The sequence below is a fragment of the Vulpes vulpes genome, chromosome 4, assembly GCF_048418805.1.
Source record: "Vulpes vulpes isolate BD-2025 chromosome 4, VulVul3, whole genome shotgun sequence".
Classification (NCBI taxonomy): domain Eukaryota; kingdom Metazoa; phylum Chordata; class Mammalia; order Carnivora; family Canidae; genus Vulpes; species Vulpes vulpes.
Genome location: NC_132783.1, coordinates 88,428,880 through 88,451,689, shown reverse-complemented (window position 1 = coordinate 88,451,689; position 22,810 = coordinate 88,428,880). Strand labels below are relative to the sequence as shown.

Genomic DNA, 22,810 nt, shown 5'->3' with positions numbered 1-22,810 from the left:
CAAAGGACTTACTCCAGACACACCTCGGTGCTCCACCCTCTGCAGGTTCTGCGGACTAGGTGCGGGGTGGGACCCAGAATCCTCATTTTTGACAAATTCCCCGGCAATTCTGACACGCAATCACACCTAATGTACCAGGCATCAGCCTGGGGCTCCTGCACAGGTAGAAGGCCCTGCTTGTGCGGCCAGCACACGGGCCAGGCCTGCGGGCGAGACGGCTCTCAGGAGGAAGCCAACCACGTTTCACACGTTACAAAAACCCCAGAATCCTGGGTTTTTCTCCAACTACAGAGGCCTGTCTTCGTGCATATAGACAAACACTTCTTTTAAACCTAAAACCCAGGTCAGTTTATCCCAGAGAACAGTCTGCTTGGCCAGAAATGGCCTAGAAGGAAACACAATGCTCTAAATGATGGAAACCCTGTTAGGGGCAAGACAGGCTGCTCCTTGGAATCATCCGGCATGACTCTTCACGGTCCCTAGAGAGGCCCAGGTGAGTGGCCGTACCCCCATGGAACTGGACCCCCGACACAGGGGAGGGCTGCTCAGGCGTGGGCCTGCAGGTCAGGAGTCGAGGGAGGGCGCCCTGGACGGCTTCAGGCCACCGTGGTGAGGCTCTGGCTCTCAGGGCCCCGAAGCACTACACATAGCCCGACTCCCCCGGGAGACCCACTGATCAGCGCCCATCTGTCTGTCTGTCTTCCGCAGCATTGGCACCCTCACCCCTGCCCCGGCTCGGGGCCTCTGGGAAAGGACCACCCTGAGGTGATACGGGGACTCTCCCCCTGGAGACCTCTGTTCTCCAGCTCTGGCCTATTAACGGTGAAGAACACAGGCCGCAGGGACTTCATGGCCTGCAGGCTCTGGAGGGGGATCTCTCCTCCCTCACCATAGGTTTCACCCTCTTTCATGTGGTCCCGAAGGCCTCACCCCACAGACACACACAACTGCCCAGGAAAAGCTCTGCTTTCACAGACGTTGGGCTCCAAACCCACACCCAGAGAATCTCAACAACCGGGACATAAACTCCCAGCCCTTATTTCCTGGAAACTGAGCCATCTGGAATGATGCTAGCCAGGTCCACACCGGGAAGGACTAGAAACACCTGCATCATCCATGTACCACACTCCAACGCATCCCCTAAACACCTGCCAGGCCCATCCCAGAGCATTCACACCGGGCATCACACCATTTCTGTTGAACCAAGATAATTCTAGGAGGCCTGGGGGTGGGGATGTCCCAATGACACAATTTCCCCACCCAACTCACAAATGAGGAAACCGGGGAGGGGAAGCAGTTCAGTCTTTCTTCACCCACTTGTTTAGTCCTCCCCATGGGACGATAAGGCACTGAACTAACCACGAGGTGGGGAGAGTCACCCCACTTCCCTGCCCCCATGGAACCTAGGGAGCAGGAAGGAAAAAGCTGCCTCGGGCTCTTGCACGGCTCTCTACTCTGCTGGCCGGGGGGGTGGAGAAGCAGATCCTAAACTGCAATGTCACCAAAAAATCCTGTCTCCATAGGGGCGCATCCCAGAGTATAAACTGAAGAAGGCAAGGGGAAGGTCTGTTTGAACCCCAGGCTGAGCCACATCCTCCCACACAGGGCCCTTTGGGTGGAGCCTCAGTTGGAGAAGGCCAGTGCTGAGCTCTAAAGGTCTGGCTCAGCGGCTTCACCGCCTCAATGAAGGAAAAAGAACGCACGGGTACACCTGAGGTGCCAACCTGAGAGTTACCCACAAAGAACCCCAAGGTGGACAAACGCACTGGGGCGGCAACTAGAACCCAGATCTGACTCAACATTCAGCAGAAATGACTCCAAAGTGACTGTGTCCCTGACAGCTCACCGTATCTCCTAAACCAAGTTACATCAGAGGAAAGCAGAACTTAGATCCCCAGCAACAAATTCAATTCAAACCAAGGCCATTTAGGGGCACCTGCTGGCTCAGTCAGTAGAGCATACAACTTTTGATCTTGGGGTTGTAGGTTTGAGCTCCATGCTGGGTGTAGAAATTATTAAAAATACCATCTTTTAAAAAGCAAACAAACAAACAAACAAAAAAAACAATCAAGGCCATTAACCTTAAAATACACACACACACACACACACACACACACACACACGCAAAGAATCTTATTTTAGCAAAATAACAAAATATCCTAAAAGATGGATCAACTTTTCACAAATACTAATTATCATTGCAACAGAGAAGACTCTCCAAAAGCTATTCTGGAGCTTTTGTATTATGCAGAAATACACAGAAAACCACCATCAGAAAAATTTAATTCCAAGCCCTCAAACTGTCTCCATTCCAGAACTTACTGAAACAGAATAAAGCATTTACATGGCAAATAGGAGGCATGTTGTTTGTCAAAACATCAACTTCTCGAAACAAGGGGGAAGGTTAGAATCCTTTAACAGTGCTGAGAGAGCTGGCTAGCAGTCTGGGAGCTAACTAATAAGCCAAAATAAATCTAAATATTTAAGGTTGCAAGCACACACACACAACACAACACAGCATTTCAGGACATCGCCTTCACTTTTGAGCCAACAGGAAAAAATAAAAGTATTAAAATACCAATATGAAACAGTGTTCATATTCCCATACAATTAAAGGTAGCATTATCATAAAGGGAACACCAATGATGTCTTCAGCAGCTGCAACGATTATGACGAAGGGTAAAAATCTACAATATATAAAAATCCATACTTAAAAGACTCTCAGCATTAGACACGAGGGCAAAGGATATGGACATTATATGAAATGGAAGGACAATATAACTAACACACGGCAAAATAACCAACACATCCCCAGAAGTGAAACCTAAAAACAATCCAGAGACCCTACTTCATGTTACACTTTCCAACAAAATCACCATCACTACTACTGGCAAGCCCATGGTGAGGACGGGCAAACTCGTACCAGGTTGCTGGGATGCAGTATAAACTGCTACTACCTTTGGGTAAGCGATATGGTCACCATATTCAAAACCAAAAAACGAAGAAGTCACACCCTTAATCCAATAAAGTCATGACTAAGAATTTGCCTCCAGAAAATAAACCAACAGCGGAAAAAAAGAATACGCATTAAGTATGAAATCTGAACATCATGGTTTGCAATTATGGAACAATTTGTAACCATGTGGTTGAAGGCCAAAATGGAATATAAAAGTATGGAAATGGTTGCACGGCGCGGTGGACTTCTAAGTGGTTCTGGAAAAACATCTCCAGTGTTGTACTTACCATGACCACCTCTGCAATGCAAACTGGCCATTGCTGGGGGGAGGGTGTGTCAACCTCAGAGGTTACTGGCCCCCCAACGTGATCACCTCTACTGGCATTATAGACAGGGCTGGTCTACCTTGGGATTATTTCAACCTGTACGATTCCTTCCTTCTCCCTCTCCCTGTTTATTTATTTATTTTTAAAGATTTTATTTATTGGAGAGAGAGAGTGTGTGTGCACATGGCGAGGGGAGCACAAGGAGGGAATCCTCAAGCAGACCCCCGGCTGAGCACAGAGTCCAACTGAGGGCTCGATGGATCCCAGGAGACCCTGAGGCCATGACCTGAGCTGAAACCAAGAGCCGGACACTTAACCAAATGAGCCACCCGGGGGGCCTAGCTCCCTGTTTATTTTTAATTAAAAAAAAAAAAAAAAAAAAAAAACACAGGTTCAACTGTAAAATAGTTGAACAGTTCAGAAGTATGAGAAGTGAACTGGCAGTGAGAAACCACTGAACACTGGTTTTCACATTTTCACTGTGACCCACAGTACGAAACACTAACAAAATCAAGCCAGCGCCCACATACTCGCAGGTGCAACTGAGCCTCATGAAACAACACCTCCTCTTATGGTGTGCCATGCATTCTAGATTTGCTGTTTCAATTTTTTTTTTCAAGATCATGCCTGAACTTCCTTTAAGAAGCAATTACTGTAAAAGTTTTTTGAGAAAAAGAACAGGGCAGCCCGGGTGGCTCAGTGGTTTAGCGCCGCCTTTAGCCCAGGATCCAGTCCCACGTCGGGATCCCTGCATGAAGCCTGCTTCTCCCTCTGCCTGTGTCTCTGCCTCTCTCTCCCTCTGTCTCTCTCATGAATAAATAAATTTAAAAATCTTTAAAACAAAAAACAGACAGAACCTAAGCCAGGCCTCCCTTCACCTTTCCAGGGGACCCTTTCAATTGCTAGCTGGTCTTGATATTTATACCCCATGGAATGGCTCTTAGAAATTTCTGTATACAATAAATAGGCCTGCGTTACTATTCCCTGGCTTTCCAGGTCTAGGTACTACCTACCTACTTCCTACCCTGGAAGGAAAGGAGGGGACTCTTTTTACTCCCCCAGAAACCACTTGGCCCCCAGGCCCCTTTACTCTTCTCCTTTCCTGTACCTCCACCCCAATTAAACTCTGGCCATGGCTAGAGTGATTTTCACAGTTAACATTATTATGACCACTTCTGCCATCGGAGTGAACCATATAAACCATAATTGCTTTTCCCGCACAACTTCTTGTTCTCTGGAGTTAATAATTCTCTTATTTTTCTGTTTGATTTCCTCTAAACTTCTCAATATTCAACCCCAAATTCAATGCCAATTGTCCAAGTCTCCTCAGTAAGTTCATTCACACTAGATGTTCTATTTCTGTTTCTTCTTCCAGAAGAACACTTCCCTGGAGCCTATGGAGTTCGATCTGGACTGGTGCACAGAAGTCCCTTTACCTCAATTCGGGATACAGGCCGTGAAAGATCCAGTCTTTGCTCCCCTTGGTGAAGAAATGCTTCAGCGCAAAAGGCACGGTATGCCTGAAAACAGCTTTAGTCTATCTTCATTCCTGAACAGAAGTTTGTGTACAGAACTGGAAATCAATTTAATGGAGAATGACAAGAGTGTCACTCTACCTTCTTCTATATTCCAGCGTACTGAGAAGCTGTTTGATGGGTTTCTTTCTCTCGGTAAAGCTGTAGGGTCATCCCTTTCTCCCCAGCACACTGAAACTTCAGGGTACTGGTCTGGGTTCGTCTTTGTCCACTTGGCTCAGCATCTGATGAGCCCTTCCAATATGGAAACCAGTATCCTTCTAGGCAAATTTTTTTTTTTATCATTTTTCTCACTGAATTTCTCTCTTTCTGCAACTCCTATTAGGTAATGGGAACCCTGCCTCATCCTTCTGCTCTATTATCTATCTTACCTTTTTTTTTTTTTTATGTTTCCTAGAAGACTAGTCCCTTCAATCTTACCTTCTAATCAATCTGATACTCTTGTCCTGCCCTTATCTTTTAAACTTTTAATCATTTTGGTTTCAAAATATTCTTTTTTATAGGGCCCTGTTCTTATTTCATGGATAGGAGATTTCTCTTATCTCTGGGAAAAGGTCTAATTTTTTTCAAAATGTTCTTCTTTCTAAATAGGATGTTTCTCTCAAGTTGCTTTCTTTGTTCTCTTTGTTTTGCTTCCTTTCACGTTAGGCATCTTCTTCTGATGTTGGTATTCCTCATAACGAAATAATTGTCATGAGGAAGGGTAAATGCCTAAAAACTAGCTAGAAGCCTTGAGTTCTGGGGCAGGTGAGTTTCTGTGTAGGCTGATCCAGAATTTGCTGGGAAATCCTTGTTGTTGGCTTCACTAATTCTTTCCTCTTAGGCCACTCAGGTTCCCTCAATGAGGACTCTCCTCCCTGGAAGCCAAATGGAAGTAGAAGGCTGGGATGTGGTCTTCCATATGCAGCTCCAGAAATCCCTAGAGTTTCATAGGTCCCTGGTGTTTCCTTCTAAAGAATAAATCTCCAATGTCCAGCAAAGGGGAAAGGGTGTCACCAAGCATCACGGAGGAAAGAAAGTAAACCAAGTATCTAACCATGTCAGCTACTTTCCACTAATTCTTACATTTGGCCATGTCGGCTGCTTCTCTGCACCCCAAACCCAAAATAACAATGTGGTGACACCAACTTCCATATTTTAAACTGGGTCACTCATCCATCCATTCCTGGCTGGCAAATTTTTTCTTGTCATTTCTTCTCCCATTCCTCCTGTCCTTGTAGACAGATTCATTTTTAAAAATTCCCTTTACCTTGGGGCACCTAGGTGGCTCAGTGGGTTAAGCACCCTGGGCTTCAGCTCAGGTCGTGATCTCATCGTCTTGGGACTGAACCCCACGGTCGGGCTCCCTGCTCAGAGGAGTTTGCTTGAGGATTTTCTCTCTCCCTCTGCTCCTTACCCTGCCCACTCTCTCTCTTTTTTTCTCTCTCTCGAATAAATAAATAAAGCTTCAAAAATAAATAAATAAAAAGTCCCTTTAACTTTTGTGGAGTTCTATAATAAAGTTAAGTGTGTCCCAATCCACCCATTTACACCCAGATCTCTAGGAAGACTGCAAAATACTTTTAGTTGCCATCTTTTTACTGAGCAAAGTGAAAAACCAGGAAGCGTAATTTATCACCATATAAAAGAAAGGGCAAAAAACAAAACAAAACAAAAAAAAAAACTTGCAGATGTAATTAAGATAACTGATCAATCAACCTTAAAACTGTGAAATTATCCAAGTGGGTCCCATGTAATTTATGCGAGCCCTTAGAAGCAGAGCTTCCCACCAGCTGAGGGCAGAAGTAGGGAAGTTCCAAGCAGGAGAAGGATGAGGGATCCCTGGGTGGCACAGCGGTTTGGCGCGCCTGCCTTTGGCCCAGGGCAGGATCCTGGAGACCCGGGATCGAGTCCCACGTCGGGCTCCCGGTGCATGGGGCCTGCTTCTCCCTCTGCCTGTGTCTCTGCCTCTCTCTCTCTCTCATGAATAAATAAATAAAATCTTTAAAAAAAAAAAAAAGGAGAAGGATGCAGTGCCCTGTTGCTGGATCCCAGATCCAGGAGCCACGCGTGGAGCAGGAGTTAAGGGTAGCCCTGGCTGACAGTCAGCAAGGAACAGGACCTCAAACCTGCAACAGTCAGGACCTGAATGCTGCCAACTACCAGCATGAACTTGGAAGTAGATCAGTCCCAGAGCGTCCAGAAAGGAACGCAACCCTGCCAGCACCCAGGTGTGGGCCACACAGAACCCTAAACAGAGGTCCCAGCTGAACTATGCTCTACCCAGCAGCACGGTCCTCCTGTAACCTGAGCTGGGACCCCCACCCCCCACGGTACCCTTGCTGTCTCCTCTCTCACTTTTAGTGAGAGTCAGCCAATTCACCAAGGCTCGACCTTTCCACATGGCTTGCAAGGCCCCAGCATCAGCATCCGGCCTAATCACAGGCCCATCCCAGGAAAGGGCAGCGGGATTCCAAGGGAGCTGGGGGTCCTGCTGCACTTCCAGGTAACACAGCTTAAGCCCTGGACATCCCTACCACCCAAGACGAGATGGGATGCCCAGGGGGGCTCAGCAGTTGAGCGCCTGCCTTCAGCTCAGGGCGTGATCCTGGGGTCCCGGGATCACACATCGGGGAACCCGCTTCTCCCTCTGCCTCTCTCTCAAATAAATAAATAAAATCTTTTAAAAGAGAGAGAGAGAAAAGAGAGTCCTCAGGGCTCACTGGGTGCTGGGGAACATTCTCAGGCCAAAGAAAGAGGCAGGCCTCAGGCGACAAGTCTAGGAAGGGATGGGTAACTATGGAATGGGAATAGGTTCCAGTGAGAGAGAGGGTCACAAAGGCAGGCCAGAGTGGGCTGGCTCATTGCCCACAAGAGTGAGGTGGCCTCAGCCCCAAGGCACAGCCACCCACAATGAGAAGGGCTCAGATCCACAAGTTCTCAACTTCTCTCTGAGTCATGCTCAGTCAGAAGCCCCATCTATGCCCTGCTCTAGCCCTTTCCCCTTAGGGCCCAACTCCTCATGGCCAGGGTCTGCCAGAAACAGTGTGAACTGACATGGCGGCAGCAGCCACGCAGAGTTATCCAGAAGTTTGATTCTTCCTCAGGGCAAGACACGATAAAGCCACACAGGGATGAAGGTGGGTCACCCTCCCTTAACACGGGGTCACAAGCACCCTGCTCCTGGTACATAGATGTGGGAAAAGGAAGGTTCCCAGTGTTCAGAGACTGGAGGCCCAAGGGATGGCCTCCATGTGGATGTCCAGGAAAAGCCCAGGCCACCAGCTCCAAGCCCCAGCACGCTCCCCCATGAGCCTGGGGTTCTAACGCTTGGTTTCCTGTATGAAACCCTGAACTTTAGCAAACACAGCATTAGGAGTTTCCACCACCAAAACCTACAACCCAAAACCTGCTGAGTCTAAGGCGCACCAAGGGGCCTCCTTGTCAATCCGGTGAGAGGTGAGACCTTTGTCTACCTTGGTGCTGTCACCAGGAAAGAAGCAGAGGGAGGAAGAGAAGTGGGTCAGAGGAGGGAAGCGGAGAGCCAAGGGCTCAGTGGGAGCCATGCTGGGCCTGGAATGGAGGTCACCTCATCCAGTGATTTTCAAACTTACTATTTTTATTACTTTGTAAGCTATAGGAGTTTTCGTTCAAAGAAATTCTGACCCAGAAACCCAGCACGAAGACAGACAGAGCAGGTCACTCATCTCAGGAGTCTGGGAGGAAAAGGGGAGGCTCCATGAGGCACGCACTTGAAAATGAGGGGTCTGGCCCAGAGGATCCCAAATTCCAAAGAACATGAGAATCACTCAAGGAGCACTTGCCAAACTGCACACGGAGAGACTAGTTCAATAGAACTGTGACAGACCTGGAAATTCACGTTTTTAAGAGCTGTCCTTCACAGCAGTCAGTGTGAAGGGACCCTTGCTGGCCAAATCTGGAAGAATCTGAGCATCAGAATAATCAATTATAGTAAGTGGATTTTTAACTCACTGAGTAAAATAAGAATCAGGTTTTGATCTGATAAATGCACGCATCCCCCCCGCGAGGGGGGTCAGCGCCCGTCGGCATGTATTAGCTCTAGAATTACCACAGTTATCCAAGTAGGAGAGGAGCGAGCGACCTTTTTTTTTTTTTTTTTTAATAGTCTCAGTCTGGATTTTATTTATTTCAGAGCCAACAATTTTCAACAGCATATTTTCCATGTTTCTGTCTGTAACATAAATACATAAATACGTGGATACGTAAACGGAGAAGAGAAAGTTCTTTACAGCAGAATGCCAAATGATGAATGTAGAAAGGAATTCATGGAAATAAAATATCACTGTTCGGCAACCAGGACAGAAAGAAATGTCCAGAATCTTCTGTCAAGAATCATCAGTGGGAAAAAAAAAAAAAAAAAATCATCAGTGGGGGATCCCTGGGTGGCTCAGTGGTTTGGCGCCTGCCTTTGGCCCAGAGCGTGGTCCTGGAGTCCCAGGATTGAGTCCCACATTGGGCTCCCTGCATGGAGCCTGCTTCTCCCTCTGCCTTTGTCTCTGCCTCTCTCTCTCTCTCTCTCTGTGTCTCTCATGAATAAATAAATAAATCTTAAAAAAAAAAAAAAAAGAATCATCAGTGGGTTCTGTTTCGGTCCGTTACAGCTGCTACAAAAAAAGTGGCACAGAGTGGGTAGCTCATAAAGAAGGGAAATTTCCTTCTCACAGTTCTGGATCCAAGATCCAGAAGGATCCTTGGATCCAAGGTCCAAGATCAAGGCCCCAGTATGGTCAAGCAAGCCCTCTTCTAGGCTCCAAGCTGGGCCCCCACCTGGAGGAAGAAGCAAGGGAGCTCTGTGGCGTTTCTCTGAAGGGTGCTAATCCTATCCACCAGGGCTCTTCCCTCATGACCTAAGTCACCGGACACTCAATTTCAACATGTGAATCTGGGAGACACCTTCAGACAGGAACAGGTTCTAAAAACAAGTTGATGAAAGTTTGATAAGAAACAGCATGTTTATGTCATCTCAGAGTATCTCCCCATAGGACACTTATTAATTACAGAGAACATAAAAGTAACTCAGCAGGGCAGAGACCCAGCAGAGCCCACCTTATTAACTAAGTCATCACGGTTTCCATCACCCGTAATGAGGCAAGCCAACGCGGGTCCCTCCAAGAGGGGATGCACTGAGGACACATTTCTGTGGTATCCCTGATGAAAGCACAGAACATGAATCTAATCCAAAGGAAAAATCTAAGAAATTCCAATTAAGGGAGTTTTTTTTTTTTTAAAAGATTTTATTTATTTATTCATGGGAGACAGAGAAAGAGAGAGAGAGAGAGAGAGAGAGAGAGAGAGGCAGAGACACAGGCAGAGGGAGAAGCAGGCTCCCTGCAGGGAGCCTGACATGGGACTCAATCCAGGATCAGGCCCTGGGCCGAAGGCAGGCAGTAAACCGCTAAGTCACCGGGTCTGCCCTGATTAAGAGAGATTCTACAAAATAAGTGGCCTCAAATCAAAATGTACAGCTTGTGGCCATTTTCCTTAAACAAAGAAATAAACACCAACAATCAGAACTACAACCTTAGGTCAAACAACCAGCCTGGGGCCCCGAGAGAGATCCTGAGGATGAGTCATCCCGCAGCTCACCCGGCAGCACCTCAGCATCCAGATGCGCAGGCCCACCCAGGTGAGGCAGGGCTTAGTCACCCACAGCTGCTGCCCCCCAACTTCTCAGAAAGCTGGGAAAGGAGGCCCGGCACCTCCCTGTCTTCCCAGCTGCCGTCCCCTCTGCGGTGGCAGGTGAAGCTGTGGGCTGGCCGGACGGCGGGGAGCCCCCGCTGCATTGGGGCCTGGCGCCCCGATCAGCCCTAAGTGCTTGAAACGTCTGCCCCCAGAAGTGGGTAGTACACACGACGTGGAGCATCTGGACCCCGTTCACAGTGACATCTCCAACGTGGGCAAGACCCCAGGAGGCCAACACGCTGCGAGGTGCAGACCTCGGGAGGCTCGGGGTGCGCCCCAGGCCCCCCTGAAATTCTCAACTAAGGGCCTGGTGCAGGGCTCCCTAGGCTGGCGTAGGTGTGCCAAGGAATCCTCCAGTGTGCAAACCCGCTAGGCCAGTCCCTCCCAGTGCAAAGCTTTTGTTGTGGGAGACAAACACCCTAGACTTGATTCTACATGTCCGGGCACCTGCTGTGTGCAAGGCACCCAGAATGAGGCTGGGGAGACCGAGAACTCACCCTGACACCCGGGCCTGACTCAGGGGCCTGGGGCCCCACCTCCCTCCACGAATCCCGGAGTGAGAATCCCGGAGTCTCGAAGGTGCTGGAGGGCAGGAGCCTGCAGGAAGGAAGGAGGAGGAGGCGGGAAGCTGGTCAGGAAATGCTCTACAGAGATGATGGATTAAAGGTGAACGAGGTGAAAGCTCCGCCTCCAGACAGCTGCCAACTTGCCCTGACATGGGGACACCACACTGCAGCTCAGCAGAGTCCCCCCCAACTGTCCCACCTACGGCACCCCACCCGGGGGCGCCCCAGCTCAGGGCCAGGCCTTGTGGATGAGACACAGGGCGCGGCTGCCCCCGCAGAGCTGCCCCCGCTGGGGCCCCAACAGCACACGTTCCGGGTGATGAGGGGGCCCACGCGTGGGGAGAAGTCAGCTCTGCTCCAGTGACTGCCTCTTGGCCACCCCTTCCGGGGAGGGCTGGGCCTGCCCAGATCTGCAGTGTGCTCTCTGCAGGAGTTTGCCCTGCGCGCGCCCCGCTCACCCCCGACACACAAAACTATGTAAGAGACTTAGAATTACACACACTGCCTCCCTTTCCTCCCACTTTCCATGCCTGAAATGCCTGAAGATTGTGGTTCCAAACTATCAAAAATCTCTGTACCCAAAATTGCACAGTCTGCTAACGGTAATACTGTGTTTTGAGACAACCAACCCACTTCACTCCAGGGACAGCACTGGGAGCACCCCGGAATCCTGCTCGGGTCCGCAGCCCTCTGAGGCCCGAGGCCGGGGCAGGGCCTGGCTTCTGGCTTCCTCCCAGCAATGCAAAAAGCCCAGGGTGGGGGCGGGGGGAGGTTCACAGGGCAAAGAAAACAAAACAAACTTCCCAAACAAGCTAAGAAAAATGAAGCCTGCTAGGAAAAAATAAAGAAAACTTCACGCCCCGAAAACACAAAGAAAAAAGGAATGGGGGGGAGGGTAGTTTTTTTTTTAATGCAAATCAATGGTGGGACACTGCTGGAAAAGGCTGAGGGGTCAGATTAGCAGCTCAGTCCCTAAGCAGAGTCCCAGAAGGCCAGCCCCCCCCCCCGCCCCCGCCCCGTGGCTGTGCAGGGAGCCCCGTCTCCTCCAGCCTGCAGACGGGCACCCCCAAACCCCCCCAGAACGAGGTGGGCAGGCGATCCTAGTGCTATCAAGGGAGACCTCAAACTTTGTTCTGCTACAAAAATAAACATGTGGTCCTTTCTGAACTATTCATTTGAACTTCAACATACACCATAACCTCCTTCTAGAGAATGTTTTGTGTTTCTATTGAAAAAACAACATTTACAACCTGATTCTGATCCTGTCGTCCAGCTGGGACAGATGGGGCGGGGCGAGTGGCACCAGATGGCTGAGGGAGGCTCCCTGCCACCCTTCACAAAGGAGGGCTCCGATTACCCCCTCTTACCCCCTCGGCTCCTTGCCCCAAGGATGACCTCGCCAGCAGGCTTGGAGAAGGTGCCCGCAGCTGCCAGCAGAGGGGCTTCCTGGGGTTCCCCCCCCCCCCCCCCCCGCACCCAGGGATAGCTGCTGGAAACAGCACAGCCCAGTCTGCAGGGCCGTCAGGGCTGCCAGACCTGTGTGAAGTCGACGACTTTCAGGAGGGCAAGAGGGCGAGGTCTGCAAAACCACAAAACAGACTGAGGAAGGTGCTAGAGCAACAGGCAGGCGCAGCCTAGCTCAGGTGCCTGAGCCAGGGCTTCTCAAACTTGAAGTGTATGCAGATCACCTGGGAATTTTGTGAAAATGTCAAAGCAGCTCAAAAGCTGCTCACGCAGCTCCCAGGTGTTGCCCAGGACGGGCCTGTGGCCAGTGCTCTGAAGGGAGAGGACCTGAGAGAAAAGCAACAAGCCTTAGGACAAGTCCTGGGAGGAAAGTCCACCCACCCTGGTTGCGATTAGATTTCCGGGTGCGTAATCCGCTTTCCTGGAGCAGTTTGGGACTTTGGTATTTTAATGCATCCCACTGGATCCTTACAGGTTATTTTTATTCCCATTTCACAGCTGTGGAGGCTAATGTAACCCAGTGACTGGAGAAGCTGGACTCCCTGCCTCTTGGGCATCTTCCAAGAAGGCCTCCCATGACGTCTGGCAGGAACACACTGCCTAGAGCAGTGACACGGAGGCTGATCCTGGCGAGGCAGACAATGGGAGGAAAGCCACTGGGGCCGCTAGGCCCAGGAGGCCCAGGGGATAAAGGCTGGGTGGGGAAAGGCAGATAAAGGGCCAGAAACCAATCCTGAAAGGGCACCAGCGAAAGAAACGGTTCCGGCTTCTGGGATCTACAACTTTTATCTTAGAGATAAAAGTTAAAACTAGCCCCCCACCGGAAGAAGAGAGGGAATATTTATTTATGTACAGAGGGTATCTTTCTGTCAATGTTTCTGTTTTTCCTTAAAACAGCCTGGCCTCACTTTAAGGGAAGGTAAAATGCAGAGCTTTTGCTTTCTTCCCCTGAGCCCACCATTCAAAAAGGGAATGCGGGCCTTGGGGACTCACTCGGCCACACCCAGCCCTTGAGAACTGACAGTACAGGTTAGGCCTTGGGGTGGGTGGGTGGGCTTCTATATAAAAAAACTACAGACATCTGCAGAGGCTGACCATCACCACCACCCCTCAAGAACCTAAGGAAGAAATGCCTTCCGTTAATCCCATCTGATAAACTTTCTTCCCCCAAGAGATCCTGAATTAGCATGAGGGGCTGTCAAGGTAGTGACCAATCACTTTGGAATTAGAAATCAAAGAACTCAGAGTCACAGCTAAAAAATTTCGGCAGTTCATCTGTGCAACCAACCCTTGCATTTTCCAGAGACCGGAGCCCATGGAAAAACTGCCAAGGTCACCCGGAGCGAGCAAGTGGCAGAGCTGTCTTCCCCAGCCTTGCACCTCCGTGAGCTTTTTCCAGAGCACCTGCTGCTGCAGTCATGACCTTTCCAACCCCTCTGCGTCCAACTACATCAAGGCAGCACCGGCGTTTTAATGCATCTGAAAGGAAACTTAGCTCTTTTTGCTGCGTCTTGTACAGCATGTGCCGAAATGACAAACACTCCAAACTGCAACCCTGTCCAGGGCCGGAACTCACTCCCTAATTTGTGAGACCTGGCTAATGAGGAGGGGAGCAGGATCTGCAACCCCCAAATCTGCCTCTCTGGCATAAGGATTATCTTGATCTCATTATTTTTAAAAAAACAGCAAGCAGGGTAGAAGCTCTGAAAACCACTTAGAAGTTACTGAAGGGAAATTTACATTTACAAGGGAAGTCTCCACTTGAAAGGGTGTCTCCTCTCAGCACCAGGAAGAGGAGGGTGACACTAAATCACAAGAAACTCTTATCGGGAGACAAAGCCCAACTTAAATCTGCATAACAATCTTATCCTGTTTCCAGGTCTTCTCTCCCAGCCCCAATCATCTTTCTTGTGTCTGTAGCTGGAGAACATATTTAAGGTGACGGCTTGGGCCATTTTCAGGGAGTTCCTCAAGATCTCCTGGATCTCTCTCACGGAAGCAGGTGTACCTGTTACTCAACTTCTGTTTTTCTCCTGCTCATCTATCTCTTATTACAGGAGCTCTCAGTCAAGAACCAAGAAAGGCAGAGGGAAAATTCTTTTTCCTCCCCTGCAACGAGCCAGGCTGATTTCAAAGATGGCTAGGTTTTGGACGGGTAAAATTCTAAACACAAGAAAAATAGTGCAAATTACTCGTTCTCATGCAAAACAACTCTACTTCAGAGGCAGGTGACTGTTCAGAGTCTGGCTGCGGTTTAGAAAGCAAAGCAAGAGACTTCTGGCTTGGGGTGGGCACAACTCCAGAAAAAGGTGCCAGGGAGTAGCCCTCAGCATTGCCTGCAAACCCCCATGTGGGTGAAATCGGCCCCCCCAGGAGGGAGCTCTCGTTATGCCCACCAAAACCTGAGGGAGGTGAGACACAGGCAGACATGAAGGGGCAGCTGGGAGAACAATCTCCACAACCAAACAGAGTCCAAAAAAAAAAAAGAAAGAAAGAAAGAAAGAAACTTTCTCAACCACCTGTGCCACTAACTGCCAGGAGCTCTTCCTCCCAGGACTTCATCACGGACTCCACGGAGGAGGGGGGCCAGAGCCAAGGAAGACCACACTGGGTGCCTGGGAGGAGCTTTTCCTGTCAAAGACCAGGAGGCCTGCGCTCCCGAGGTGCTGTGTGTTTTTCTCACCCCCTCAGTGGCCACTGACAGGTGGGATCTCTCCAGGCCCCCACTGTACAAGTCACCAAGATTCTGATCCAGTAAGGGGGGGTGACCTCTAATCAAACATATCTTGACACTCCTGGGGGGATGGGGGTACAGCTGGGAGAACTGAGTATAGCCAGGGGACCGCCTATCTTTGCCTCAGTGGGAAGATTCCTGTCCTGGGGGCTTCCACTGGTGCTGCGCACCTGCCTCCTGCCTGCTGCCCCCCAGCCTGCTAATTTCCCACCCTGCTGCCTGCTGCCCTGCGCAGCCTGCCTCCTGGAGCCTGCTGACCCCCCAGCCTGCCCCCCCAGCCTGCTGACTTCCCACCCTGGGGCAGCCCGGGTGGCTCAGCGGTTTAGCGCCACCTTCGGCCCAGGACCTGATCCTGGAGACCGGGGATGGAGTCCCACCTCGGGCTCCCTGCACGGAGCCTGCTTCTCCCTATGTCTCGGGGGTGTGTGTGTGTGTGTGTGTGTGTGTGTGTGTGTGTGTGTGTCTCATGAATAAATAAATAAGATCTTAAAAAAAAAACCCACCCTGCTGCCCCCCAGCCTGCCTCCCCCTGCCTGCTGCCTGCCCCCCACCCTGCTGCCCTCCAGCCTGCCTCCCCCTGCCTGCTGCCCCCCTGCATGCTCCCCACCCTGCTGCCCTCCAGCCTGCTGACCTCCCAGCCTGCTGCCCCCACCCTGCTGCCTGCTGCCCCCCCAACCTGCTGCCTCCCACCCTGCTGCCTGCTGCCCCCCACCCTGCTGCCTGCTGCCCCCCCACCCTGCTGCCTGCTCCCACCCTGCTGCCTGCTGCCCCCCCACCCCCGCGTGCCTCCCCAGCCTGCTGCCTGCGGCACCCCCCTGCCTGCTGCCCCCCACCCCGCCTGCCGCCCGCTGCCGCCAAAGGTTCCAGAGCGCCGACGCGGCAGAACAAAGGAAAATGGCCGTGGCTCGGGCGGCGTGGAGGCTCCGGGCAGAGACGGGGCCGCGCCAGGAGCAGGGCCAGCGGGGCCTGGGGCCGACCGCACCTGGCGCACCTGGCGCACCTGGGCCCGGGCGCCGGCGCAGGAGAGCTCCGGCAGGTGCAGGTGCAGGGGCCCCGGCGCTCCGCTCCCGCCCGGCTGCTCAGAACTCTGGCGGGAGACCTGACCTGGCGTGACCACCCATGGGGGGGAGGCAACCAGCAGGGGGGGGCCAGCGACAACAGCAGCCGGGCTGCCCACCCCCCCACCCCCGCCCTGCCCCGCGCAAAGAACCCACAATGGGAGGCAGCAGGAAACCAGGCGGCCTGTGAATAGCCCCACTGTCACTCCCCAGGCCCCACCCCCTCGGCCCTACAGGTCAGCCCCCGCGGCCACCAGGCCACAATGGGAACCTCTGTACTGGCAGCCCCAAGCCCCAGGCAGCAGCGCCGTGGGCACGGCCGCTCTGGACTTCCCCTGGGGGCAGCCAGTGATGGCCACGGTGGGAGAGAGGGGGCAGGGGCACCGGCAGCAAACCCTCTCGGTCAGGGTCGCGGCAGCCCCCTTTCCTCTGCCTGAAAATCTCCCCGCTGGCCCTGCCACTGACGGAAAGACTGTGGTCACTTCAGAGGCACACAGTGGCCACGGGGATGGGGAAACGGATGGAGGGCTCCCAGAACTCCCAAGAGGATGCCAGGCCATGGCTCCCACAAGCACCCTCTCTCTCATTCCTCCCTCCCTCCTCCCAGCCCAACCCTGGAGGAAGAACTCAGCTGCCCTCACCCCCACCCCCACCCCCACCCCACTTCTGCTCTGAAATAAAGCCGTCTGAGAAAACCCATCTATTATTTACACCAGGTGCCTTCCACACTGGCTTTTTAAAATCACAGGGTGGCAATCAGACACAAAGTGGCCTAAAGTACAGAACAGGCAGGAGACGGGGAGGGGGGGGCATCCCAGAAACAACAAAGGCTCTGGTGAAGCCAGGACAGGAGGCCTGACCCTCACACCAACCCCTGAAACCGAGGGAGGAGGGAGGAAGTGGATGCGAGAGCCCCTCCTGGCTTCTCAGCCAAGACTCCCAGGTCACACCCCTACCCAAGTCCTGCACACCCCTGGGCCTGCTCAAACCCACATCTGCAAAGCCTCTCCTCCCTCCCCAGACCTTACCTGGCTCCGGCTGCCTCCTCTTACACACTTTTGGGTATGCACAGGGCCCAGCCAAAAGCTGCAAACAACAGGTGCTCTGCGGAGACAGGCTAACCTGACCTGAACCAAAACCAGACTGCGTTGGGAACCAGGCCACCAGCACCCCACAGTGTGCCCTCCAGCTCCGGGCTCTGCCTGCAGAAATAAATACAAGATCCCTCAGAAAAAAAGCTTGGAAACTTTCCTTCTCCCTCTTGGAATCAAAACAACGTGCCTCTCTTCTCGTTAAGCACTCAATGCCCGGACTCCTCTTCCAGCCGTCTACTACAGACCTGTGAGCATGTGCAAGGCACTCCTGCAGCTTGGCTTCCAGAGACAGAATTGGTACTGAAAGCAACCTCAACGTCCATCAATAGGAGGCTGACAAAGTGAATCACGGTTTACCACGCAGCGAAAGAACGTGTTACAGGAGAGTGGACTGTACTGGGCTGACATGGAGCAATCCCAAGATAAGCTTTAGGGTAAAAATCACTAAGTACAGACCGGAGTAATTAGTATACTAGCAAGGGGATAAACAAGAGGAGTACAGAGAGGAGACGCTTGACTAGGCAGCCAGCAGCTGGTGATGGAGGCCTCAGGGGAGCAGAACTGAAGGGGTCAGGCATGGAAATGCTAATTTTCATTGTGTATCTTTATGTGGCGGTTGTTTTTTTTTTTTTATCATGTATACATTTTTTAATTAAAAAGTCAAACCTAAATTGACATTTAAAATCCCTCACGTTTGTGACTGTAAGCCAAAACAAAATAAAACAAAACACACCTGTAGCTCTCCGCCTGCAGCTTCTGGTATCTCCCCAGAACAGAGGACTGGGGAGAAGTGGGGGGAGGAGGGGGAAGGGGTGCCAGCCTCTGTCATCAAGAAAAGAGGACCAACTCAGAGAGGTCCCTGCTCACAACTCCTCCCTGGGTCCCAAAATAGAAGTTTTCCCAGGAAGACCAAGAGCAGATTCTGCCAAAGGCGGAAAGGACACTTGAAGGAGGGCCCCTGGGGGCAGGTCTACTCTCTGGGGAGACTGGAAGACCCCAAGCTTCAGGCAATGTGCGCATGTGGGGGGAGAGGCTGAGCCTCAGGCATCCCAGGCCTCAGACACGGACCCTTCTCAGGGCCCTCCCCAGCTGCTGGTGAGGCTCAAGATCCTAGTGGTAAGAACCCATCCCAATTTTAGCAGCTAAAGAAAGCTATTTCAACAGATTTCTAGGCCTGGCCCAACTCCAAGTACAGGCTAAAAACAGTTTCTCCAAAATCCCAGCTCAAAACCCTGATCCCTTAGCCACTAAACCCCATGCATATACCTTTCGGGGAAATGGGAACTGCAAAATGGAGTCGGCGAGATGGGTCTGTATATTTATTCCTTACTAAAGGGATACACACATGTTGTTTAAAAGCTTCCCTTAACTGCATGTCAATACTCTGCACTCAGAAGCACTGATGTATTTCCTCCAAGTGATTTTCCCCCTAAGGAACAATATAATAACCATCCCAGTCTCTCCTGCTTCTGAAGGGTATGACACAATGCCTAGTACCACCACGATTGGCCAGTCTGTTTGGGTGAGACCATTTGGAAGGCAGGGAGTGGTTCGTGAATGGAGCTCTTCCTCCCGAGCGGAACTAGGCCCCCACTTAGTGCCACCACCCCCAGGCCGCCACCGCAAACAAAGATCTAATGACCTCAAGCTCACAAGCTGCCCAGGCCTCAGAGAAAGAAGGCTGCAAAGGGGCGAAGTGTATGTTTGGCTCCCCCGTTCCAGAAGATGCTCTCTGATTGCTGCTCAATGTTCAACTAGTAGCCCCCCAATTAAAGAGCACAAATGAGATTTCACAACAAGCAGAATCAGGCTGGCACTCGGAGCCATCAAACCTCAGCTGCCAGGAAACCAGTCCCTGCCCCTCTCAGCGAGCCCTCCGCAACCCCTCGGCGGCTCTTGCCCTGAATACTAGAACCCTCCATCAGACCAAGCCCAGCCCCTCTCCAGCCATCTTCCTGCGTGAGTGGGCCAGGCCCCCACCCCTAAGTAAGCACTGATCCTCAACACACCCAGTCCTGTGGCACCTCAACTGGCACCTGCCCCACTACATCATCTGTCTACCCTCACCCAGAGGGGCCCTGAGCCACCCTGGCACCTGGGTACATGCCACTCCCTCCTCCTTGCCCCCTGAGAATGAAAACCCCGCCACTACCACCACCTGACTCCCTTGTCAACATGCCCCCTCCAAATGTGTCCGCGTTTACACTGTTGCTTATATTTCACGGAAAACACCTAGGACTCAGGAGACTGTGAGGGTACAGGGCCAGCTTCTGGCCTGGAGCATTCAGGAGTGAGGATGGCCCCCAAACCACAGCCAACAGGTGCTCTTCAGACCCCCTTCTTTCTCACAAGAAAGCAGGTGGCCTCCTTCCTAAGCAGCTTGCTGCTGAGACAGGAGCTGTCCCAGGAGCAGAAGATACACCAAACCAGATCATCAGTGTGGGGACTAACCAGGTTGAGAGGAGGGAGAGAGAGAAAACAAGGAGTAGCACAGTAGCACGAGTGGTTGGCTGGAAGCAGGGATGGGAAAGGCGGGGAAGGGTGAGGAGCTGCAGGGCTCCCACCAGAAAGCCCTGGAGTACACAGTTCCCCCCACACTCCCCACACACAGCACCTCCCTGGGTCCCACTCAGACAAATGAGGCAGCTCAATCCCTAGGAGGAGGGTGAGCCACAAAGTTGTCAGACTGGTTGGCCCAGGATGCAGAGAACAGGAAATACAGGGTACAGAGGCCAAAGAACAAGGGCCAGACAGGGAGGGTCGTCCAGCCCCAAAGGGCTGCTGTCTGGCACCCCGACAGCTTTGGCAACAGGAGCCAGTGGCGGGGTGGGTGGTGGGGGGCGCTGCAGGGAACCCAGGCCCGGGCTTCGCTGTTTCGCGGGTGCTGAGGGGTGGTCCAGCAGCCGAGAGTAAGGAGCCGGGAGATGCTAAAGAGGAGGACTCAGGTTTCTGGAAACAAGGAGAGCCACCACTCCTGAGGAACAAGAGTGGACAGTGAGGAGCTCAGGGCAGCGCGAGGACCAGGAGCAAGCCTCGGAACCCTGACAGACGGGCTCTCCTTGACCAGACTCAGCCAGGCTCTCTGGAGCCCTCCAGGAGGCCAGGCCTGACCCAGGGCTGCCATCTCCGTCCTCGCACAGGCCAGCTGCCGCGAGACTCCTGCTGAGTCTGTTCAGCCCAGAAGCCCTCACCCTCCATGCCTGAGCACCTCAGCTTCTAAGAACCCCGGGGTAACAGCTGATCACCCTAGCCTGCCTTCCTGAGGTCAGTCATCTAAGGATCACTCTACCCTCTCTGAGACGCCCCATCCGCCAACCCCCTCCACTCTGCCCCTTGGCTATTAATCTCCGCTTTTCCAGGCTGTATTTGAGGTGGAGCCCAATCTCTCTTCCCCACTGCAAAACCCCAAGCAGAAGTCCTCTTCTCTGTTGCAGTAGTCCTACATCAAGTCTGCTTTGCTGTCTTAACAAGCGTCAGAGTAATGCTCTTTAGCAACACGGAACTCCAAGCCTTCGGGGACCCAAAAAGGTGGGACCCACCTGGCCTGGGGCTGGGGCTGGCCTTCCACACCAAGGCCCGGGGACAGACCCATTGGCCTGAAATAAGACCGCCAATGTGCAGGCGGGCCAGGCAGGAGGGAGGTCTCTTCATGGCAAAAGCCACTCCGTGAGCAACCAGAGCCTGTCTCCAGAGCAGTTGGTGACAGCAGCCGGGAGGCACAGATGGAGGATCACGACGTTCCTGCTGCTGAAGGTCACGCGGTGGCGTGAACTGCTGCAGTGGGTGTGTGGGGCCCAGTCACCCCTCCCCGGGAGGCCCACATCTGAGCACGAGGTGGCTCTTTTCCTTAATGCCACCTTCCGATAAGCCAGGCTTTTCTCGGGTGGCCCAATGGGCTGGCTTCTGAGACTGAGCATGAAACCATGCCTTGGGCTATGTGTCCTGGGAGATGCTCCCGCTCTCGGCCCTCCCAGGCTCACGGCTTGGACCTCTGGGTGTAGATGATGAAACCGAATCAGGGGACACTCGTTTCATTCCAGCAGCTGCTAGGGACTCTCTCCTGGGTGTCAGGACTAGGAATTCCTCAAAGCCTCTCTTTTAAAAGCTCTCTGGGCCCTGCAGATAGCTTGGCACAGGCCCCAGCAGCTGGTACACGTAGTCAGGGAAAACCCAGAGAGAGGTCATCAGACCTCTTCTCGGCTCAAGCCCTGCCCAGCCCCTTGTCTTGGCCTGCGTCTCCCCGAATCTTAACCCCCAGGAAAGCCTAGCCTTAGCTCTCCCAAATCCCAGGGAACACACAGTCTCCGAGAGCACCAGGAACTCACCTCTCACCCACGATCCCAGAGGCCACTTTAGAGCCAACTGCCATGGCTCCCAGCCACATGGCACCCGCTGACAGAGCCCAAAGAGAGCGGGGCCAGTCCCTCCAGTTATCCAGCTGATGGACACCAGGACTCGAAACCTTCTCCCTGGCTGCTCAGCAAGGGAAGCAGAACAGACCCCAAGAAGTGAAGGGTTTAACCCCACCCTGCCCAGGCCCACTGCAGCTCAGCTGACCAGGCCTCCAAGAGAGAAACCACAGCACAACAGAGCCCGGCCCAGCCCCACCCAACTCCACCAAGCCCAAGAGTAGAGGAAGTGGGGTTCCCAGAATCAGCTCCGGTGAACACTCTGCGAGAGCTGTCACTGTGACGGCCCCCAACCAGAGCGTCGGGCCTCACTAATCCTGGGGCTCAGGTCCTGCTTCTCAGACCTAAGGTTAGTGTACGGGAGCTTCCCAGTAATCCCATGAGAGACAGGAAGGGCAGACTCTTCTCTCATTACAGAGGAGAAAATCACATGGGGGAGGGGGGGTTAAAGACAGATACTCTAAGTCACTCAGCTAGAAAGCAGATACAACCTGAAAGCTGGCCTCCCCACTGTCTACCCTATAAACCAGACAATGTTATTCGTCTTCGTGCTTGACTGGCGGAGGCGCTGAACACTTCCCACCACCAGCTAGGGCCTGTGCTATTCCAACACAGGCACCTGCCCTTGTCTGAACCAAAAAAATATGCTCTTAGGTAGAAAATGGATGTAGAGACATCATGAATACCCCACACTGATTCGGAGAGGACACTGCTGTAATGGAAGAGAAGACAAGCCAGGAACACTGGCATCCACCTAGGCCAAATAGTACCCTGGGAAGTCTGCTGAGCAGCCAAGAGTGCGACCACTGCCGTAAACCCCTGTGACCTTGCCCTCTATTCCAGGTGGGAAAGCAGAGAGGCCCCGGAAAAGGAGGAGTTAGGAGTAAGGACAGGAAGTGAACCCAATACAGAAGAACCTGGGGTCTCACCACCTCTACCTCCAGTGCTTCCTGGCCCTGCTGGAA

At 52.4% G+C, this 22,810-nt stretch overlaps 1 protein-coding gene across 10 annotated transcripts in view; it reads right to left on the bottom strand.

Moving 5' to 3' along the window:
• The window catches only part of TSPAN14 (tetraspanin 14), a 55,894-nt gene that overhangs the window by 28,780 nt on the left and 4,304 nt on the right, over nt 1-22,810 (bottom strand). The window contains exons 1-3 of one of the 10 annotated variants that reach the window (XM_072756359.1): nt 21,762-21,927; nt 17,371-17,544; nt 11,018-11,117 (exon numbers count right to left, since the gene is read on the bottom strand). The exons of 1 other annotated variant lie outside the window; for it this stretch is intronic. Coding sequence is in view for 1 of the 9 variants with exons in the window: in XM_072756353.1 (XP_072612454.1) it covers nt 17,371-17,544; nt 17,682-17,691 (184 nt within the window). In the remaining 8 variants the exon portion in view is untranslated. Of the gene's footprint in view, nt 1-11,017; nt 11,118-17,370; nt 17,545-17,623; nt 17,937-21,761; nt 21,928-22,810 lie in introns of those variants that run through there. 8 more of the 10 variants (XM_072756358.1, XM_072756360.1, XM_072756357.1 and 5 more) reach the window with 8 other exon arrangements.